General features: G+C 40.1%; 1 protein-coding gene across 1 annotated transcript in view; it reads right to left on the reverse strand.

Moving 5' to 3' along the window:
- The window catches only part of GADL1 (glutamate decarboxylase like 1), a 171,309-nt gene that overhangs the window by 61,431 nt on the left and 87,284 nt on the right, over nt 1-22,594 (reverse strand). Inside the window, exons 12-13 of the mRNA XM_082684026.1 lie at nt 12,172-12,371; nt 1,485-1,536 (exon numbers count right to left, since the gene is read on the reverse strand). Of these exons, the coding sequence (XP_082540152.1) occupies nt 1,485-1,536; nt 12,172-12,371 (252 nt within the window). The remainder of the gene's footprint in view (nt 1-1,484; nt 1,537-12,171; nt 12,372-22,594) is intronic.

Below are 22,594 nucleotides of genomic sequence, written 5' to 3' on the forward strand. Positions count from 1 at the left end.
TGTCTCCATAAAACTTCTTTAATGATTACACTTGGAATAAAAGCCAAAACCAGGACCCACCTGACTCCACCAGCTCCGGTCTCCGCCCACCTCTCCACCTGCACCCCTGCCCCTCATTTAATATACCTTCTTCTGGTTCCTCAAACACATAAAATTCTTTTCAGCTGGAAGCCTTTGTAGTTGTTTATTCATTCTATCTAGAACGTCTTTCCCTCAGACATCTACATGACATACTGTTTACCATTAGTCAGGTCTTGGTTTAAAAAAAAGACCTCAGAGAGCCCTAGCTGTATGCCCCAAATGAAACAGGCCACCCAACCACCACCCACCTTGTCATTCAGAACTTGCCACATCTGTAACTCTCTTTATGTGTATACTCAATTCTCTCTCATGAACCTGCTTTATTGTTTTCTTAGCACATCTCACTACCTGAAGTTTGCTAGGTATTAATTTGCTTGTTTGTTCCCTGTCACTTGCCATTTGAGTATAAGCACCACCAGAACAGGGAATTTCCCTATCTTACGTATGCAATACCTAGAACTGTGCCTGGCACATAGTAATTGCTCAATAAATCTTGCTGAATAAATGAATGCCAAAAGTTAGGCAGATTGCTTATGTATGAAAAAGTTCTTAAGGTTGTAATCTCTAGGTGATGTTTACATTAAGCTAAAAATTGCTATACAGGGGCACCTGGGTGGCTCAGTGGATTAAGCCTCTGCCTTTGGCTTGGGTCGTGGTCTTGGGGTCCTGGGATTGAGCCCCGCATCGGGCTCTTTGCTCAGTGGGGAGTCTGCTTCTCCCTCTCTCTCTGCCTGCCTCTCTGTCTACTTGTGATCTCTCTCTCTGTCAAATAAACAAATAAAATCTTTCTTAAAAAATTGCTATAAAATATATGCTATAAGGAGATCTAAGAGAACATCCCATACTTCATATTTCTTAAATATCAGAATTAAAGAAGATTCTTCATAATTTCTATATATTTTAAGGGAAAAAACCCAGTATTCTCTATCTTTGCAACCATTTTATTTTTTTTATATAATAGCAAACAGTCCAACCACGAAATGACTTATTTTCCCATTGCTCCAAAGCTAATATATTCTCATTATTTTATAAAAAGAGAAAACTATATGCATTATTGTACATTCACTTAATTGATTTTTCACATGTAGGCACCACTATTGCAGAGTTGAATATTCACAGTACAATCATCATGCAATTTATATATTTATTCAGTATTATCCTTGGTAATTATTATTGAGCACTTTAATTTTCAATACTTAGATGCAAGTGTGTTCTTTGCAAATCCAACAAAGGCAAAATACTCACTAATAGAGTAAATTAACATAATGGACTCCATGAATTAAGCTAATGACTTGCTTCTAAGTCTGCAACACAAAAACCAATGAAATATAACAGATTTGAAAATTGCCACCTTCATCCCTGTTGACTGACAAAATCACGAGCACAATTCCATAATCACTTACTTCCAGCAATAGCTTGAATCCTTCTCTTTTCTTGATTTCTTCTGCGAGGTACCTAAAAATGAAAGACACAATAATATTTATACCCCATCATCTAACAACTCCATGAGAACGCGTGAAACACAAAAACATTGTGATTTCAGAATGCAGAGATAAGGCTTAGAAATACAGGCTTAGGAATAAGGAAGGGCAGGGGAATAGGGATAAACATGGATTTAGGCAGATATCCCTGAACCCACAGCAGACCCCGAGGACCCAAGTAAAAGATACATCTTTTGGATGAGGTGATGTTTATCACTCATGTTAGCATCAGACTTTAACCCCAATATGAAAACCACCTAAAATAGATTGGAGATACATCTCTGACTATGTGGGTTTCACATTCATGTCCTAGACGGGGATTTAACACATGTACTTATATTACCTAGCTGGCTTTTGGTGTATAGTCTTACCTGTAAGCTCATTTAAGATCAAGGAAGCTGAACATTGTCTATTCCAAGGCCAGGACAGAGGGTCAAAGGACTGATCATGTTAAAAGAAAGTGGGCTGTGGCCACTGACAGAATGTCTATGAAGTCATCTCCAATGTCAGGGAAAAAAGAACTATCATGCCATAAACGAAAGGTACAGATATAGGAGATGCAGAATATGACCAAGGAAAGATGAAAATAACCTTGAGAACATAGAGTAGAGCAGCATGGGCAGCTCTCCCCTGGGCTTGGTTATAGTCTATATGAAAAGAGGAGCCTTTCAAAATAACTGGTTTTAAATGATTTGATCAAGAGCCTTGCAAGGTTCCTAACCCTAGACCTAGTATTTCAGATTTGGGGGTGAAATGTAAGCAAATGATCAAGGGTATTGACAAAAATATACTTGCCAAAATAATTTTTTGTGATTTTATAAGTAACAGTGAAAGAAAGAAAAAAGGAAGAAAAGAAAGAAAGAGGGAGGAAGGAGGAAGGAAGTAAGGCAAGGAGAGAGGAAGGGTTGGGAAGGGCGGGGGGAGGGAGGAAGGAAGGAAAGAAAAACATTACACCCAGGAATGAGGATTGGCTTTGAGAATTAGGATCCATTCATCATATGAAATTATGGTATAATTATCAGGAAAGGGCAACGAGGTGGCTCAGTTGGTTGAGCATCTGACTCTTGATTATAGCTCAAGTCATGATTTCGGGTTGTAAGATTGAGCCCCGCACCAGGCTCTGCACTCAGCATGGAGACTACTTTAGATCTCTCTCTGTATCTCCCTCTGCTCCTCCCTCCATCTAAAAAATAAATAAAAATAAATCTTAAACAAATTACATGCAATATGATCATGTCACTATATTTATTAAATTAATATTTAAAAACAACAAAAATGTTTTTCTTGGGCCTCAATTTCAAGAAAACTGAAACAACACAATCTGCTTTTCTAACCACAAATGTTATTTCAAAAGAATTAAGTAAAATCATGCATATATGTAATTCTACCCAAATCTATGTGTAAATATGTGTGCATGTATTTCATACAAAATAACCAGAAACAAGACTAAAATCCAGAAATTGGCAAATGGTAAAATAAAACATATTACAGCAACACAACGTCATACGACACAGCTATTAAAAAGAATAAATTACATCTACTTCAATTAAACTGCAGGGATGCTCATGATGTATTAGCAAGTACCTTGCTTTCATTATTGACATTTCTCAGTATGTCAATAATGTGTCAATAATATGTCAATAATATGATTCTGTCATACAGTCAATATGTCAAATTGTCAGTAATATGATTTTGCTTTTTAAGAAATTATCAAAAAGAATGCAGAAGTAATTCTTATCCCTGTATCCATATATAGGTAGAGAAATAGATAGATCTCTCTCTATCTACATATCTCCATATATATCCCCCCCACAGAGTAAAGAATGGAAGGGTACACAATAAATTCTTAGTGTTTACCTGGGGAAGGGACATATAGAATACAATGGGGGAGTTAACAACTCTTTTCTTATATTTCTTTGCAAAGTTTCATAGATGTGGTTACTTGAGCAATTTTTTTTTAAGATTTATTTATTTATTCATTCATTTATTTATTTATTTGACAGACAGAGATCACAAATAGGCAGAGAGGCAGGCGGAGAGAGACAGGAGAAGCAGCCTCCCTGCTGAGCAGAGATCCCGACGGCGGGGCTCGATCCCAGGACACTGAGATCATGACCTGAGCCGAAGGCAGAGGCTTAACCCACTGAGCCACCCAGGTTCCCCTGTAATTTTTGAAAGGAAACTTAAAAAAGAAAAATGTAAAGCACAAATATAATAGTCGAATACAATCCCTGTCAATACAAGGAAAGCTTGGGAACCATATTTTTTCAGCTTCTCAGACACAAACACATACAGGCAATCTGTAAACTCCAAAGCAATACCACACCTCATCCTGAAGAAGCCTATGCTAATCCTGGACACCACGAGACTATGGAAAAGCTTTGCACCTCCAGAAATCCTGGGACTGATTCTAGAAGATTCTAATTGTGCAGCTCATCAACTTTGTGACTCTAGGCAAATTCCTTAGCTTCCCTGAGCCTGCCTCAGTTTCCTCTTGTATGCAATAGAAATGTGGGACTAGGTGAGTCAAATCCTTCTCCAACAGATGATGGCTGTGGGAAACTTACACAAATGTCTCAATTTAGGCTATTTCTGTCAAATTGGCTAATGCTGCTCCCAAGAGAAAGGCATCCTAAAACAGAGTTGTATAATTTCAGTTTAAACTCTGCTTTTTGCTACTTATGGGTATCCAGGCTTTGTGTCAGGGCCATTGTCCCTACTGAAGCCACTCTCAGAGCACAGAGTGTAACACTTCAGGTGAGTTGAAAGTAGAGGTGATTTGGGTGAAGGGTTGCTATTATAACTACAATAAAAGGCTTACACGGGAACCCCCAACTATGCTCCATGCCAACCCATATTCATAAGTCTCCCACATAAAAAAGTTCAACTGCCAAATAAATGTGAGCAATGCTGGGCATGCCAGTTTGATTATTTTTGTCTACAATTAGTAGAGTACTTGCCTTAATTCATAAGGATGTTTATTTTTTTTTTAAAGATTTTATTTATTTACTTCACACAGAGAGAGATCACAAGCAAGCATAGAGGCAGTCACAGAGAGGTGGTGGGGGGGAAGCAGGCTCCCCTCTGAGCAGAGAGCCCAACGCAGGGTCCATCCCAGGACCCTGAGACCATGACCCTGAGACCATTGGGTCCAAGGCAGAGGCCCAACCCACTGAGCCACCCAGGCACCCCACATAAGGATGTTTATTGAACCGGTTGGATGGTTCAATGCTGTCAAAGAACCAGGCATTTTCTACCATTTCAGCCTGCCTTGCTCAGAGTGCTAATGACTTGCCTCACGTTCTCAAGATGGGTGCCATACTCCAAGCATCGCAGACTTCGACACATGTCCAAGAAGGAGGAGAGGGGGCTGGAGCAAAAGTCTTTCCTCTCCCTTTTTCTCTACTGAGGTAAGAGTATTTTCCCCAGAAGCCTTCAAAGAACTCTTCCTCAATCTTCGGGACTGAGGCTGAGTCATATACTTACCCTAAACTCATTACAGGCAATGGAGATTGGCTTAGACCACTGTTCCCAGCTATACTGTTGCTATCTAAATAAAATCAAGGTTCTCTTAGTAAGAAAAAAGGGGAGAATGGCTGTTGGGTGAATAATAAACAGTGTCTGCATGTTAAAAATGTTAAAAACAGGGGTGCCTGGGTGGCACAGTGGGTTAAGCCTCTGCCTTCAGCTTGGGTCAGGATCCCAGGGTCCTGGGATAGAGCCCCGCATCAAGCCCCGCATCAGGCTCTCTGCTCAGCAGGGAGCCTGCCTCCACCTCTCTCTCTGCCTGCTTGTCTGCCTACTTGTAATCTCCGTCTGTCAAATAAATAAATAAAAACTTTTAAAAAAATGTTAAAAACAAAGTTAAAAATGTTTCTCTATTACAGGCCCCCTCAGGAAAGCTGTAGCTCTGAGAGAGAAATAACATAGTAGTTAGCACTTTCCAAACATATTTGAGCATGGAAATATTTTTTGGAAGAACATTCATTAAGAGCTTCTGTAAGTCTATTATCCCACAGAGAGCAGTTTCAGAGATGGTAGCTGAGAAGTGCTTCTTCAATAAGGTACCTTCCTCTCTTCTTGAATAAAAGTTTAAGTGCAAGGAGTTTGGGGGAGGGAATCCAAATAAGGTTTGAGTCACTTCTGCCCACATTGATAGAAATGATTTGTTCCTCACAATTTTTCTTTTCAATACATGAAAACAGACTAAAGATAAAATACATTTCCAAAAAATAAATAAATAAATAAAAAGAACCTCTTCTTATCTGATACAAACCAGAAAAAGATGTACATTTGAGTTTGGAGATATAAAGCAGGAACCAGGAACCACTTCTACCAAAAGGCATCCAGGTAAATGGGTTCAAAAAACAATAATAGCTTTTAAAAACTCATCACTTTGCTTCCTGCCAAGCTTGGCAAAAAGAGAGAAGAGAGGGCGAAAAAATTACACATTAGCAAGAATTTTCACCAATCCTACAGGGTACAAAAACTCTTTGTATGAAGATTCTGGCTTGATTTTGAAGCAGACATTAATGCTAATCTTGTTCCCAAACACTTCCCTTTTCTTTGCTTACAAATAGGCTTCCAACCCTGAAGTCTCTCAATTCTCTGATTCGTTCAGTGATTAGGTCTGTTTTTTGCCTTTAATTTGTCCTTTTGTAGGATATTCTTTCCTTTCTGGAAGCAGCCTTTCCAGTTCCTTCCTCAGCTACTCGGAGTCTCCCTGGAACACTCTGAACCAACCTTCTCTCCCAGTCTCACCTCCTCATTTGAAATTTCTTTCTGATGCACGGAGCCTCCAGAGCTCCTGAGAGGTTTCTCCATCTGCTTTCCGCATGCTCTGCATATATTAGAACATATTGCACGATGCGTGTGATTCATCACAGACACCTACATGCTACGTTCTCCTGCAATTGTGGGTTTTGAAAAATTACCAATATAAAGATAAAATGAAAACACTGGCCCTTCCGTAGCCCTGTAGACTCCCCCTCTCCCGTCACCTAGAGAAATACACAAGCACAGAAGTGCCATTGGGTAACTGTTCACCTTTTCCACACTGAAAACAATAAATCCCTCAGTATTCATGCAAGTCGGTGAAATGAATGCCATCTGAGAGATTACAGAGATTGTGTGTCAAGGGACTAGATAAATGATACACTAGAGATCTAACCAAGTAGCCGAATGGGAATTCTTGAGCTGTTTGTTGTTGTTGAAAAGATTTACACACATGACTTTTCTCGGCTTGCTTGAAAAATTACCTCTTACTGAATAACCATTTAACCCGGGGGCCACAGCAGAGGCCTACAACGTGCCCCCGGCAACAGGTAGCCCTGGGCACTGGAAAACATTTTCAACTTTCCTAAGCAGATACCAGGGGTACACGGTCACCTGCCTGGTGCCCGAGGTGGTTTTAAACCTCAGCCGTCTGCGTTTCAGTTATGCTTCATAATTGCCTGCTGTTTTTCAGTTCCCGATGTCACTGGTTTTCAAACAACCCAAGGAGAAAGCAAGTTTTTAGTCATTAATATTTCTCAAGATAAGAGTTCTCTCGGCAATTGGAATGATGAGGGTCAAATGGTAATTAGTAAAGGCTTTAGAGCTCTTCCAGGCACTAATTTTCCCCCTTTTTTTCTAGATTCTGACAACTTATTAAATAGGAATCTTTGTCCTTTAAAATCTGCTTTTGTGTTCCCAAGGGAAAAGAGCAAGATCTCTGATCAGGGGGATGGCAAACCATTATTCCATCAAACTCCGGTCTTTCAGTCTTAAGGTCAAGATACAAATTTCAAAACTAAGCTTCATTTAGACTCAGAAACATGGAATACTCTTTCTATGCAGTCAGAGCAATCTTTCCTGCAAGGTCAGTGGAGAAAGAGCTGCCCAGCCTGTCCAGTATTTGAGAGATCTGACAGAAGGTCTAGGGACAGGTGTTTTGGCTAGACAGGCTGCTGGTAATGGGTGCGCAGCTCAAATAGTAACACAATTCTCATGTGCAGCTTTACTTTGTTAATTCTTTTTTTTTTTTAAGATTTTATTTATTCATTTGACAGAAAGACAGAGATCACAAGTAGGCAGAGAGGCAGGCAGAGAGAGAGGGGGAAGCAGACTCCCCGCCGAGCAGAGACCCCCTACGCGGGGGTCCCTGAGGTCACGAACTGAGCCGAAGGCAGAGACCCAACCCACCAAGCCACCCAGGTGCCCCTACTTTGTTAATCCTTATCTGCTGAAGGAAATTATACTCTTTGGAAACAAAACAATGTTAATTCTGAGATTATAGACATTATGCCTTCTGGCATTATAGAGCCTTCTGGACAGGGATGAGAATCGTTTTTCAAGTCAGTGGCCTACAGTCAGCTCCCAGTGGAGCTTGAACTCTCAAGAGTCAGTGGTTTGAACTGATTACACCGGCTCACTTACTCAGTGGTGTTCCAGAGCTACTATGGACTGGCTAGTGAGAGCCCATGTTAAATATTTAGGAATTTTATAAATCAAAAGTGTTGATAGCTTGCAGTTTTACACAGTGGGAATATTTACACCATGGTGATTGACAGACGTAACAAACTGGGGCTTCTGTGTCTTCCTCCTGAGAGCCAGTTTTCCAAGACACTGCTGTACATGGGTTCAAACAGAGTAGATCCCAGCTCTAAGAAAACGTTTCTCTTTTTCTAAAGAGCAGAACTACAAACTAATTAGCCAATCTGAAAATAAATAAAATCATAAAAATACTTATGTTGCCAACTTGATATAGTTCTTAATCCTAGAGATACTTTCTCTAAGTTTCTAATTTCATATTCACTCCAAGTGGCATGTCTAAAAGGGTTCAGCCAAAAATAAAATAAAAATAGGGGCACCTGGGTGGCTCAGTTTTTTAAACATCTGACTCTAGATTTTGGCTCATCTCATTCTCTTGGGGTTGTGAGCTTGAGCCCCACACCCGGCTTTGCACTGGGCATGAATCCTGCTTAAAATTCTCTCTCTCTTTCCCTCTGCCCCACTCTTCCCACTCTCTGTCTTTCTGTTTCTCTCAGAAAGAAAGAAAGAAGAAGAAAAAAGAAAAGTAAGAAAAAAGAAAAAGAAAAGGACTCAACATTTACTTGGCATTAGGGGTAGGAGAACAAGATGACCTTGCCCACCCTAGGAAGAGAGGGCTGGGTAATAAAAATTGTGAAAAGTTAAGACAAAAAAAAAAAAAAAAACTATGATGAATAATAGCATGAAAGAGGAGGGATTATTTTTCCAAATACTTAGATATAGGTCACAGAGTCTGCAGTGATGCTCGCTGAAATGTTAATTCAATTCAATTCAACTTGACAAACATTTACAAACAATAAGTGTTTGTTGAATTGAATTGAAGTGTTAACATTTATCCTCCTGTGATATTTCTCTGCAAAAATTAGAAAGTATCCTTAGACTATAAATTAAATTCTACCCTGAGATGAATGCTAACTTTATAACAAATATGATCATCAAATATTTATATCTAGCCTTCTTTCAAGACACCTGTCAATGAATTACTTAGCAGCTTAGATAAAATAATATAGAGATTCTACCACACTTAAATAGTATGAGAAAATACAAAGAAAAAAAAGGAAACAGAGCTTTCTGAACTTTTATTTTAACTGAACAGAAACTATGAATAATTATGGTGGATAGTTTCATTTTTCTTACCATTGGGTAATTATCTCCCTAATTCTGATGGAAGTAGATTAACCTTACTTCTAATAAAGGTATAGTCCTCACCTAGTTTCAGGATATTTTCCATAGGAGGAATTGACATTGTCCAGTGCCAAGGGATGGCATGTGACTGAGAGTGACCAGTGAGAGTAACACATTTCCCTGACAATAGTGACTGATGACAGATGGACATTTGTCTCATTCAGATATGAAAACTTTCTCTTTAGGACTGTTGAGAGAGGAGCACACTTTCATTTGGACCTTGAACTTGAACCGGAGAAGACAGAAGCTAGAGATCTTACACCCCAGGTTGCCATCTTCCTCCATAGGAATAAACCAACATAAAAAAGAGCAACCCTGAAAGATGGAGAAAGATTGAGGCCTGGTGATATCATTTAAGCCCTTAGATAAGTCATTCCAGAAGTAATCATTATACTAGCTTATAAGGAACATGTCATAATAAATTATCTTTCTTTGTTCATAGTATCTTGAATTACTGTTTCTGTTGCTTGCCATCTAAAGAGACCTAAATGATACATATTTATAGATTTTTTAAAACTACTTTTTAAACCACAATCACTAGAATTGCCAACTTCTCTAACAATCTTCTGAAAGTACCAAAGCCTTCCCTTTACCTGTTCTTAATCCAAGCCATAATGAAAGAGAATAAAGGAAACCTCATTTGAAATGGACTCAGGAAGTCCTGAAGATGAAGTTTTCATGCCCCACCAACTTGACATCAATTGCAGACCTCAACAAGAAGAGGCATATCTTGGATTTTCCAACAGGAAGAAGCCTATTTAACTACCACAGCAAATGGTAAGATTTTCTCTTTGTCTAGCAAAAGGCTCAGCTAATGAGAAGCCATCACTCTGTCTTATCCAATGGACTTATGCCTAAAGCAGCCCCTCTGGATTTCCCCCATCCCCCTTTATAAGCGAGCTCATCTCCTTTGTTCTCCAGACTTGCTTATGATTTGCCGGTAGTTTGCATGTCCTGAATTGTAATTCCTCTGCCATTCCCAAGTAAGCCCATTTTGCTCGTAAAAAACTGGCTGTATCATATTCAAGTTCAATACCGTGTAACTTTGCAGTTCTTCCTGCTAAAAGGAGGATTGTATTCCCTGCCTCTTGACATGGAGGCTGGCCAGGTGGTTTGCTTTGGCCATTGGAATGCCAATAGATATGATACAATCAGGCCTTCAAAGTCAGCTTTCATAATGGGGTTTGCCTTCTTGATCTTCTGTTATCTTCATCACAAGAACACATTCTGGCTTCCTGTTAATCCAAAGAAGAGGAAAAGCATGTGGGGAGTAGATGGCCCACCCCTACAGCCACCATAGTTTGGGATAAAGACCCTCCAGCCCACTTGAAGATGTCTGAGAATAAATAATTGCTGTTTTAAGACCATGAGTTTTCAGACAGCTGTTGCATGGAGCACCCCTACAACTCCCAATCTGGAAAAAGAAAACTGTTTTAAATTTCTGAGGAGGGACTTCAGGATTTTGCCAGTGAAATGTGCACAGGAAGTATGAAGGAGAGAGAATCCAAACCAGGGACCATAGTGGTCATGCCTACAGTGGTCAAGCAGGTAAGAAAAACCCAAACTCATAAAGGCAGGTAGCACAGGCCAGACACTGCTCTTCGTGTTTTGCATATATCGATGCATTTAATCCTCATAGCAACTATCTGAATGACACACCATTTGATCTCCATTTTACTGGGACGAAACTGGGGTACAGAGAGGTTCAGAAACTTGCCCAAGTCACCTCACTTTTAATTGGTAGAGCTAGGTTTTGAGTCCAGGTTGGCTGCGAATAACAGGAGGAAGTACAGGGAGTGTTTCTCTAGATGCCATCAACACGTTCAGTGGTTTGTCACCATGTGGGATTGAGAGCATTCTGATCCTTCCAGAGAAGCCAAAAATCCAGATTTTGACAAATCTCCCTATTTTTAAGTATTTTACATCTTTAAATGTTTGACTTTTTTTTTTTTTTTTTTTAACACCAAGAAGATTAAGCCTATGTAGTTCAGGCTCAACAAATCACATTTCAAACTAAATCTGTTGGCGGCCTGCCCATGTGCACCCACTGATCCACACTTAGCGAAAGAGTCTTGTTTGGTTGGCAAGTGTCCACCACCTGTATCTTACGGGCTTCTGTAATGTCTCAGAAAGTGGCTTCAAAAGCTTTGTCTCTAATGTTACAACGAGACAAGTAACCATAACATTTCCATATTGCCTTTACCTTCAAGTCTTTAGTCTAGCCCTGCGTTCTCACACACCTGTTTTTCAGGTCTTTGAAGTCACATAATTTGGACTTGGTGCTCCCTCTGCCTGCACCATTCTTCTTCACTTTGTTTCCTGGGTCTTAGCTAAATTTCAGTTCCTCCAGGGCTTCTGCCAATGCCCCTCAAGAACACTAGGAAACGAGGGACACCTGGGTGGCTCAGTCGTTAAGCGTCTGCCTTCAGTTGTCCTGGGATTGAGCCCAGCATCAGGCTCCCTGCCCAGCCAGAAGCCTGCTTCTCCCTCTCCCACTCCCTCTGCTTCTATTTCCTCTCTCGTTGTGTCTCTCTCTGTCAAATAAATAAATAAAAGTCTTTAAAAAACAAACAAACACACACTAGGGTACCCTCCTGAGTGCTCCTGGAGCACCATGTACCCACACTTATCAAAAATTGGTTCACTCATATTTTAACTCGTATTTTTACTTTTTGCCACCTAAATGTATCTCTTACTGGGCTGGGATCCCAGGGGGGTGGGTGTAGGACTGGTTGGTTCACAATTGCTAACCTGTAGTAGGTACTGAGAAAATGGTCATTAGATGAAAGGAGAAATGACAAAAGAAAGAACATGTACAGACTTTGCAAATGTTATTTCCATCAAGTCTTTCTGTTACAGATATACACACACACAAACACACACAGGCAAGTACCTAGATAAAGCAAGTGCACGATTAACTCTCTCTTCAAGGCCTAATGTGCCCAGGGCCTTCCAAGTCATCCAGAACTTGAATGCATCTGGTCTCCTGCTGCATTGGATAGACTTGTCTCCTGTGTCATAGCTGATGTCATAGAATTTGTCCTGCTGGAAGAGGTAAGATGCCTTGGCAGAGTAGCATTTCTTAAGAAGGTCCTTTTGAAAAGAGAGAGAGAGGAAGAAAGACAGAGAGAAAGGCTGTAAAACTGTCCATTTTTAGAATACACTTGATTTTAAAAACACACACCGACAAACAAACCTGTAGGATGTTCTACCACCTTGTGCCAAAGCACCTGCTCTCACTTTGATGGCCCTGCATGGGAAGCAGTATGTGTATATTAATTTTGAGACACATGTTACCTATTTTGTTTGGGAAAAAAAAACAACCTCCAAGTTGAGAATATCAAGTGCATCTTCACAAACTTATTGATGAATACTTGGTACTTGGAAGCTCGGAGGTGACCATGTCATCACCTGTACAATATGGAAGTGGATCAATTTCTCAAGATGAAAAAAAATCTGTCTATAACCCTCTCAAGGCTCCATACTGGGAAAAAAATATCTAACATCTTTTACATACTTTATATAATTTCATAGGTGAAACACTAGGCACTTGTAGGCCCTTCTTTTTAAGTCATATTCATATTAAGAAGGCCAAAAGTGATAATAACTCAGGGATAAAAATCCTGAAGAAAGAGCTATGAAAGAGTTCAGTGAAAGCCAGCAAGTTATGACCACCACAAACATCACCCACAAATCCAAAGGGTTTTTTGGGTTGGTTTGGCATGGGTTTTATTTGCAACCAAATTTAATTCACATTTACTGAGCGGTTACTTCTCTCTAAGCAGTAAGTGACAATTTACCCTGTTTATTACCATTCGAAATTCTTCACCTTGACCTCAAATTTTGCATTCAGTGTCATCTAGTATTTACATATTCCCAGATTTCCCATCTCAAGCTATGCTTTACCTTCAACTTCCTTCCTCCCCATTCCATTGTACTTTGCAGTCCCCACAATCATGTGAGCATCCTCATTGCTACAGAATACCTAGTAAAACCCTCTGCTTCCCCAATAGAACCAAACTACTCAAAGTCCCTTAACCACTAGATCAGGCTTCATGTGTATCTTTGCTCAGATCACTTGCTTGACCTTACCTCTATTTTAGTATAATATTTGACACATTCAAAAAGTACATGCAGGGGACGCCTGGGTGGCTCATTTGGTTAAGCAGCTGCCTTCGGCTCGGGTCATGATCCCAGAGTCCTGGGATCGAGTCCCACATCGGGCTCCTTGCTCGGCGGGGAGCCTGCTTCTCCCTCTGCCTCTGCCTGCCATTCTGTCTGCCTATGCTCGCTCTCTCCCCTCTCTCTCTCTCTCTGATAAATAAATAAAATCTTTTAAAAATTCTAAAAAAAAAAAAAGTACATGCAGCATAATTACAAGTTCTTAAGTTTACTTATACCAAACAAGGTCTTTCCTCGTTATCTAGGTCTGCCCTTCTTTTGGGTCCCATCTCGAGTTATGTTTTCCCTTCAGCCTTTCCTATTGGACTCACTTCTTCCTTCTATATTTGGCTGCATTTTCTGGCTTTGCTCTGTGCTTTCCCTACTCAGTATGAAGTTTGCATATATTCTCTCTTTGTGTAGCCAAGCAAGTTCTTGAGGGCAGGAATCATTTCCTATTTATGTCCATGTCCATAGAGCTTAACACTGTACTGGGCATACAGGACCCTCCCTAAGCAATTATGGGTGATGATGCCACTCCCCATAATCCACATGTCCTCACATTCCCCTGACATGTAGTATGAACAGAAGAAACTCAGATATGTGAACTTCTCATTTGGAGCACTTTCTAAATCTTAACAATACAAAAGGATCAGTACTATGCAGGAAGCCACAGAGAAACTCCCCAATGGTCACAGAGGTCCTAGGAAGTGACCTCTTCTGAACAGAGAAGGTATTCATTTGACTAATCAACTCAGTACCTTCCAAACGAAACCATGCATTTGCTGTCTTAATAGTAACATTGTTATAGGTGGATACCAATCTGGATATACTGTGTGCCATTACCAGAAAGCATGATTTTATGTTATGTAAAAAATTATAGACCAGGGGCGCCTGAGTGGCTCAGTGGGTTAGGCCTCGGCCTTCAGCTCAGGTCATGATCTCAGGGTCCTGGGATCGAGCCCCACATTGGGCTCTCTGCTTGGCGGGGGGTGTGCTTCCCTCTCTGCCTGCCTCTCTACCTACTTGTGATCTCACTCTCTCTCCCCCACATCAAATAAATAAATAAATAAAATCTTTTTAAAAAAACCTATAGACCAACTATAATCAAGAACTCCAAAACTCCATTCATCCAGGTTCCAAAATAAATAGTATAAAGATGATAAACAAAGGAATACTGGAAGTCTTCAGTCTTGCTCTGATGGATATTGTTGATAGACACAGGGGAAGAATAGATTGCTCTCATCTGAACATTAAGGTATAAAGAGCCCCTTTCTCTTTAATCTTTACTTTCATTCTATCAGTAATCCTCAGCTCTGATCACAGCTGCCACCACTGCATCTCCCTACCCTCAAAGGTCAGACAATTTGGTTATTGTTTCCATAGCAACTGCAGCCTAACCATATATTATAACATTAAAAGGCCACTGCATACATTTTAAGGACAAAGCACACACACCATCTTATACTTGCATCATGACTATAAATTTACTTTCATCAACCATAAAGGACTCAAAAAACGTCCCCCACACAGATGAACTTTGGACATTTCTTGAGCAAGTTTCAGTGCTTCTTGCTAGTGATTGAAAAGGAAAGGAAGCCCATCCATTATCAGGAGACAAATTGCATCATCATAGGCAAATGGAGAAGAGAAGAGCCAAAAAAGCATACAGCAGAATGAGTGATTGTCCTCCAGTCCTGACACCATTAATTTCATTACACTGAAAAATTCTCCTGCCTTGGGAAGGCTTCATAAAGAACAACTGGAGGCTTGGGATTTACTTTATCGAAAATAAATGAAAACTTTCACCAGAAAGTTCCTGCTTTGCATTTTAGTTTGTATCCTTGTATTAAAATGGATGATATGTCTTTAGTTTTAAGATACACTTCGACTAAGAGAAGATGTTCAGCTCTCCAGAGAAAAGAACATTTTGGAATAAGTAGAGTGAAAGTTAATGTTTTTGAAAATAATTAGTCATTATTGTACCATCAAAGAGAAGCACCGTGTTTATCTTGCTCATCTTTATAATCTTAATGCTAGCAGGACAATAAATACTGGGTATATGATTTCCAGAGACATAGATGCAATAAGAATACAAATTGCTTTATACTGTGATATCATCTCAAACAATTTTCAGGAATTAGTAGTTATTGTACTAGTACTCACGCAGTGGCAAATAAAGGAAATGCAATCAAAGTAGCTTAAGTAGAAAGGGGAAGATTTTATAGGCTCATATATTTAAAACTGCAACATGGTGAGCTTCAGTTAATTACCCAAGATCAGGTAGCTTTTAGGTGGTGGGGTTGGGTTTCAAACCAAGGCTGCTGGGATGAAGGGCATGAACTCTGTATCCATGACATTTCGCTCTTTCTACAGTGGACCCTTAAATACATGTCATTAAGAATCCTCAGAGAGGCAGGTGAGACGGAAGACGGCCCATCAAGAGCACACTGAACTGGAGATCAAAACAACTACAGTCCTGTTGCCGACCCTTAATCTGTTCCCATAAATATGACTTCTGTCCTACTAGTGGTAGCATCTTGTCTACAGCATTTTGATATTTTTCTGAATATCAAATGAAACATGGTGATATTTAAGGGCATCACTTCAAATATAGAATGAGACAGTAGGTTGCATATTTTTCTTGTTGAGATGAGTCAAGCCATTTTCTATTTCCACAGGCTACATCAAATTCTGCGTTCTCTTTTCTAGGAGTCAGCGATTACATGGGTTTCCTTTAAGTCCTCACTCCCTGCTATCCTGTTTTTTAGCTTAGCCAAAGAAATAGCTTACCCCAAATTATTCCCATATGGCTCTTTCCATAGTCTGTCCCATATCATCATTATTTACATGTAAGACAATTGTCTAAATGCCTTAGGAAATTGGTATATTAATCATCTTTGTACTAATTTATTACAAAATTATGTAATGAGGACCTTTTATATGACAAGAACTATGAGAAACCTGGGCATACAACCCAACCCCATAGAGGTACTAAGCATCTTGGCTAACATTTGTTGATTGGATGCACAAAACTAAATTTAGCTTATCAGTAGCAGAAGGGCTTGGTTGTAATCTAAAATGTAATGGAGAATTTTAAAAATGATCCTACCTTCTGATCTTGGCTTGATTGATTGACTGATAAAACACTTGGGAGGCTCTGTATAGGCCAAAAGCTGGGCTTGGCACAGGGGATATAATGCTTAGTGAGAAAATCACTATCCCTAAGAAGTTTAAAATGGACATAGGAATACAAAAACAGGCAGTTACAGAATGGTGCTAGACTAGGGCTAAGAACAAAGTCTACAGAGCACAAAGGAGGGTCAACTTTCACTGACTCGGAGATGTTAGATAGAGCTCTTCGGGAGAAGAAATATGTCCCAGAGAGCTGAAAGATGGGGAGCAGCGAGGCAGAAGAGAAGATGGATTGAATTCAGTACGGCTGCAGCTTGTTAACTGGTGGGGGATGAGCTAGGAAGCCTGGAAAGGTAAAGAGTGGGCAGGTCACCACGGTCTTAAGTGCCATAATAAGAATGACTGGTCAGAGAACTTTCACAGGCTCTTACATATACTTCAACTTCAACTTCATTATTGCTCTGGCAGAATAGAGTGAGAATCAGCAGATATGGTCTCTACTTTTGATCCAGTCCCCCATTGTCAGAGCTCAAAGCAAGTCACTTAACATCTTGGGCTTCATTTTTCTCATCAACATAATGGAGATAGTGAGAAGTGTTCTACCCACCTTCATGAATACCGTGAAAATCTAATGAACTAATGTCACTCGGAAATACCTCTCAGTCTTTGGCCAAAATCCTGCTCATCACTCCCTTCCTCCTACAAATTCTCATACTCCTGACCCCCAGCTGTCACCACCCATTCTTCCTTCACTTTCCTTCTCTCCCCAAGCAAGCTGAAGAACAGATGTCAACTCTAGACATCCTCACTTCTTATGCAGTGAGCATATTATACCTCTCATCCACCTCCCCTTTTTAATGATATGCATCTGCCAGTAGCTACAGAAAACTAAGTTGAGAGGCACTTGGCTGGCTCCATCAGTTAAGTGTCTGCCTTCAGCTCAGGTAGTGATCCTAGGGTCCAGGGATCGAGCCCCATGTCCGGCTCCTTGCTTAGCGAGGAGCCTGCTTCTCTCTCTCCCTCTGCCTCCAGCTCTCCCTGTTCGGGCCTTCTCTTCTCGCTCTCTCTCGCTCTCTCTGACAAATAAATAAATAAAATAACAACATCATTTCAAGCCTTCAAGTACAGGGGAACCCCAGTTTTCTGTTTATATGGGTGTGTTTGAAATCTGTGAAAACCAGACCATTCATTTGTCTAAATAGCTTTTGATCTACAAAGTAGGAAAGTGAGAATACAACCCTTCATCTTCACTTCTTTCAGGGCAATGTCCATCCATGATTTCTGACTTTCTCTGTGTTTTTTTTTTTTTTCTTTAGTCCCACGTGTGTCCCTGTTCTGACTTTCAAAGGAATAGAACACTTTAAAAATCTTCATGGGAAGAATGAGATCTGGTCACCAAAATCACTTGAGACACGAAAATCTTTGCATTTGCCTTCACTGGAGTCCTGACTCTGTTCCTCTGTGTATATACGTTCTGCCTGATTCCCTTAGTCTCGCTCGTGCAGTTACTGACTGACAGCAGAATGTGGGTTTCATATACTCAACTCTGCTGTAGGATCTGCTCATAGAACTGGCCTTCTAATTTAATCAGGAAGGCCTCAACTTTCTGGGCTTCTGTGGACAGTATTTCCGCCTTTTGCCCTGGTCACATTAATCTATAATCCAAAATATGTACTGTTTCTTTTGCAGATTCTTTGGATGTACATCTTTTATTTCTCTCATGGGATGCCTTTGACCCCTCTTTTTTGGACTGATTTATTTAATTCATTTTCCTTTCTGTTGCATGAGCCTTTTTCATGACTGTCAGAGCAGAAAATTGTTAAAAACAATCTGGTGTTGTATCCTGCTTGAGAGAAAGCTTAGTATTTTTAATGAAGGGCCACAGTTCTCCCCGCAAAACTCCCCACCAGATCAGAGTTCTTATTTGCCTTTTCCTTTGCCATCTGAAGGCTAGTTTCAGACACGTCATGGTTCACTGGCCCCCTCAGTATCTCCAGAAGGTTCACATCCAGACTTAAAGGCTTCTATTGGCAGCTCTGAATTATTTTTTGATCAATTGATTCAGCCCTCCTTTTATCTCATTTTTGAGACATTAGTATCATCCCTAGATCAACCCCTGCCTAGATCTTCAACTAATTCTCCAATTCTCACTCCCCTCTGTCATGTGTGTTTTCTGGAAGATGTTTGGTGTGGAAGTTTGCTCATATTTAAGATGTCTGCACTTGAATTCCCGAAGAATTCATGAACAACCCTCCCTTCTCTCTTCTGCCCTGTGGTGAAACACTTGAGTCATCATGCAGATGACAAGGTGGGGAGGAGCCGTCCCCTCTCCCAGGGGTCAGGCCAGTGAGGCCAGAAACTCCCCAGTCTTCTTGATAAGGTTTCTATGTTCCCATCATGTGAATGGTTAAAACCACTCATTATCCTGAAATATCTAGGCACTTAGCGTTAATACCAAAGCTCCATTTCCCCTTCCAGAAAGCCTCCTGGAAGATTCCAGAAAATTTTGTTGAAGTGCTAGGCCTACAGTCCTGATGGGGATTTTTAGAGAACTGATAGAATAATTTAGTGCCAGACTGGAGATCCTCGATTTACTAATGAAGTGTAACTCTCCCGTAAATACCCCTAGTTAAGGGTCAGGATGAGCTGATTTAAAAATGAGGAGACTGAGCTAGAAGATTTTTTTTTAAGAAATGCAACTTAATAATTTTAAGCAGCAAGGGTGACTATAGGAGAGCCGAAAGTTGGGCTCAGTGTCTTCGAGAATGTGTAAGTGCTTCTATAAATAGGTAAGAAACATTTGATAGTGCAGAAATCGCTTGGCCATATCTCTGGGTGCCCTACAAGCATTTAAAAATAGTGCATTTGGGCTTCTCTCTTAGGACAGAGGAAGATTTTCCGATCTTCCCTAGGCAGCTATCAACACACTTTCTCCATTAAAGATAATCTAAAGCAGTGTTTTTCAAAGATTGATGACAGTCCACAGTAAGAAATTATTTTTAAATAGTGACACTATCCACCTTATACATGAAACTGAAACAGGAATTTCATGGAATAGTACCCATCATTACTACATGAATGGCATACTGGTATCTGCTATTCTATGCTGACTATTCATTAAAAAGGAAAATAAAAAGCTGGCAAGACTTAAAATCGACTATATAACTCAAAAGCTGTTAGTATAGCAGTTCCCAATCATAGCTAACATCAGAATTCTGTGAGGAGTTTTTTGGGGTTTTCTTTTGTGTTTCGTTTTTTGTTGTTTTGTTTTTGTTTGTTTGTTTTTAATATCAGTGCCTGCTCTTGACTCCAGACCCAAAAATCAGAACATTTGGTGTGGGTAAGAGCAACGGTTATTTTTTTAAGCTTCTCAGGTGATCCTAACATGCAACTAGGATTAAAAAACATTGTTCTGATGGCTCTTGATCTTATGTTGAAAATTCTTGATCTAGAAATTTCAGTCCACATTACACTTACATTGAGTTCAGAGAACTCTGTGAAGTGTTTTTACAAGGGGAAAGAAACCAGAGTAATTATCTGGCTACGTTGTGAGCTATTTGTGCTCATTATGGAAGTTTTATTTTGAATACAAGTGAGGAATCACTTTATTCTGTGCACTTAAATAAAGAAAATATGGGTTGATATGAATAATGCTGGAATCTTAAGCAAAGTGGGGGGAGGGGAAAAGCTCCAAGATAGGAAACATATGTCCACAGATTATAGCTTGCATGTGATGTGCAAAACCATACCCCACAACCTTAATCTATTCCACTTTTTGATTTGCCATGCTTTTGTGATATAGAACGAAGCCCTATTGGTTTGGAGAAGTTTAATCATATCAATGTGACTGTATGTAAATTTGGCTCACTTAGCTCTGGTAGGCGGAACCGTGGTCCTTCTCTTCTTCCATTACTTCACACTATGAGTTTTTGTGATTTTCTCTGATACATATTTACTTAAGCGCCTGCTTTGTTGCAAGAGAGATTTAAGGCAGCTTACAAAAACACAATATGGTAGGATAAGGAGAGAAAAGAAAGAAGGCAAGAAAAGAGAGATGAGGGAGGTGGCGAAAGGAAAGGAGGAGGAGAGATGAGGTCAATACCAAGGGAAATGTCGTGGGGAAACTCAGTGCAACAGGAGTGATATGTGTGCACAGAAGTCATGCTGGATGGAGGGGGTAGGGCATAGACTATTTGCCAATTTCTTGGCATACCTGGTAATGTGCGCCTAGCAAAAGCGTCCAGTAGTCATTGGCTGCTTCTGAGTTCTGAGTATTTACTATGACTGTCAAGTGCCTCACTTTGCTTCATCATTTCACATTTTAATTCATCTGTAAATTGAGGATAATGATGCTGCATGGCATCCCACCTCCTGGGGATAAGTATTTGTGCCATAATGTTTAAGTGAAATGTCTGGGAAAAAGTAATTAGCACAAGCCTTATTTCATCAGTCTAGAGGGCTTGCTTGCACCTCTCCAAAACAGGTGGGCAGGTACCTATAGAGATGGTGTCTTTCATCTTGGACAAAATAGATGCAAAGCAAAAGTGTTTCCCTGGACTGAGGCTAGAAAAGTGATTCCACACCAGGAGCACGGTATTTAACAAAATCAGTGATGTTGTAAACGAGGGCCCGGTTCCTTCTCAAATGGAATTTTACACATTCAGCAGCAAGGCCACTGGCCTACATTTCTTGGAGTGGGAGCATCCTCGAGAGGTCTGGCCTTTGAGGCCTGGAGTATAGGTAAGAGATTGATTTTATAGAGGGGAAAATGCTGTGCAGCAAGGCAATTTCCGAAACACAAGTTCCCTGCTCTTCATTGCATAAATCCCATTAAAGTGTTGTTGGAAATCATTGATAATTGTAATGACCATGGGCAATCCTACTTAAAAGTGGCCTTAAATAATAGTTTCAAATGAATCAGGAAGTACTTGGTAAAACCTTCAAATAGGACCCAAGGTGTAGTGGACAAAGCATTTTTGTCCCCAAAGACTCATGATAAAATACAGAAATGTGCGAAAATGACAAAGAATTTTTCCACTACACAAATGATCATTTGTCCAGACAGAAGAATCTGTGCCTTCATATGCAGCTCACTCCTCAATTTGGACATAACAAGGAAAAAAACTGTATTCACTAAGGGTCCATTATATGGCTGGCAACACCCTACACACTTTGAAACTTTGTCCCATTTAATGGCATAGTAGTTCTTCACAGTAAAAAGTGTCTTCATTTTACAGATAAAATAACTGAGTTTCGGAAAAACTAAGCAACTTGTCACTGGCATGTAGGGTAGTCCCAAACAAAGATGGAATTTGAACATAGGTCTTACTGGGCTTCAAGGTCCATAAGTGAATTTTCCCATGAGCAAATCATATATAATCCCAGAACTTCCTAGTTCAAACTGTGGTCTCCAACACTAAGGAAAGCGAAGCCCTCTCCTTTGGATGTTCTAAAATAGAGAAGGGCAAACAATTTCTGCAAAGGACCAGAGAGTAAACATTCTCAGCTTCATAAACCATCCAATCTCTGTCATAGCTACTCAACTCTGTAGTTGTAGCATGAAAGCAGCCATATAGGATACTAAAATGAAGGGGTGTGGCTGTGTTCCAATAAAACTTTATTTATAAAAACAAGTGTTTAGAGAAACAAGTGTCAAGCTGGATTTAGTCCAGGCATCACAATTTTCAAACCCATGAGAAAAACATTTTGTTAAAACAATAGGTCCTATTTTAAGACATACCCAATGAGGAGATACACTCAATAAGACAATCATTTCTGACTGTGTCGAGGTAAAAAGAGTTAAACATTTGTATGAAGTCTCCAACCCACTGTCTTTCATTTTCATTGAGGCAATTTTTAAAAAATATTTTATTTATTTATTTGACACAGAGAGAGATCACAAGTAGGCAGAGAGGCAGGCAGAAAGAGAGTAAGGGAAGCAGGCTCTCTGTTGAGCAGAGAGCCTGATGGGGGCTCAATTCCAGGACCCTGGGATCAAGACCTGAGCCTAAGACAGAGAC

The sequence above is a fragment of the Mustela nivalis genome (genome assembly GCF_964662115.1).
Source record: "Mustela nivalis genome assembly, chromosome: 1".
Classification (NCBI taxonomy): Eukaryota; Metazoa; Chordata; class Mammalia; order Carnivora; family Mustelidae; genus Mustela; species Mustela nivalis.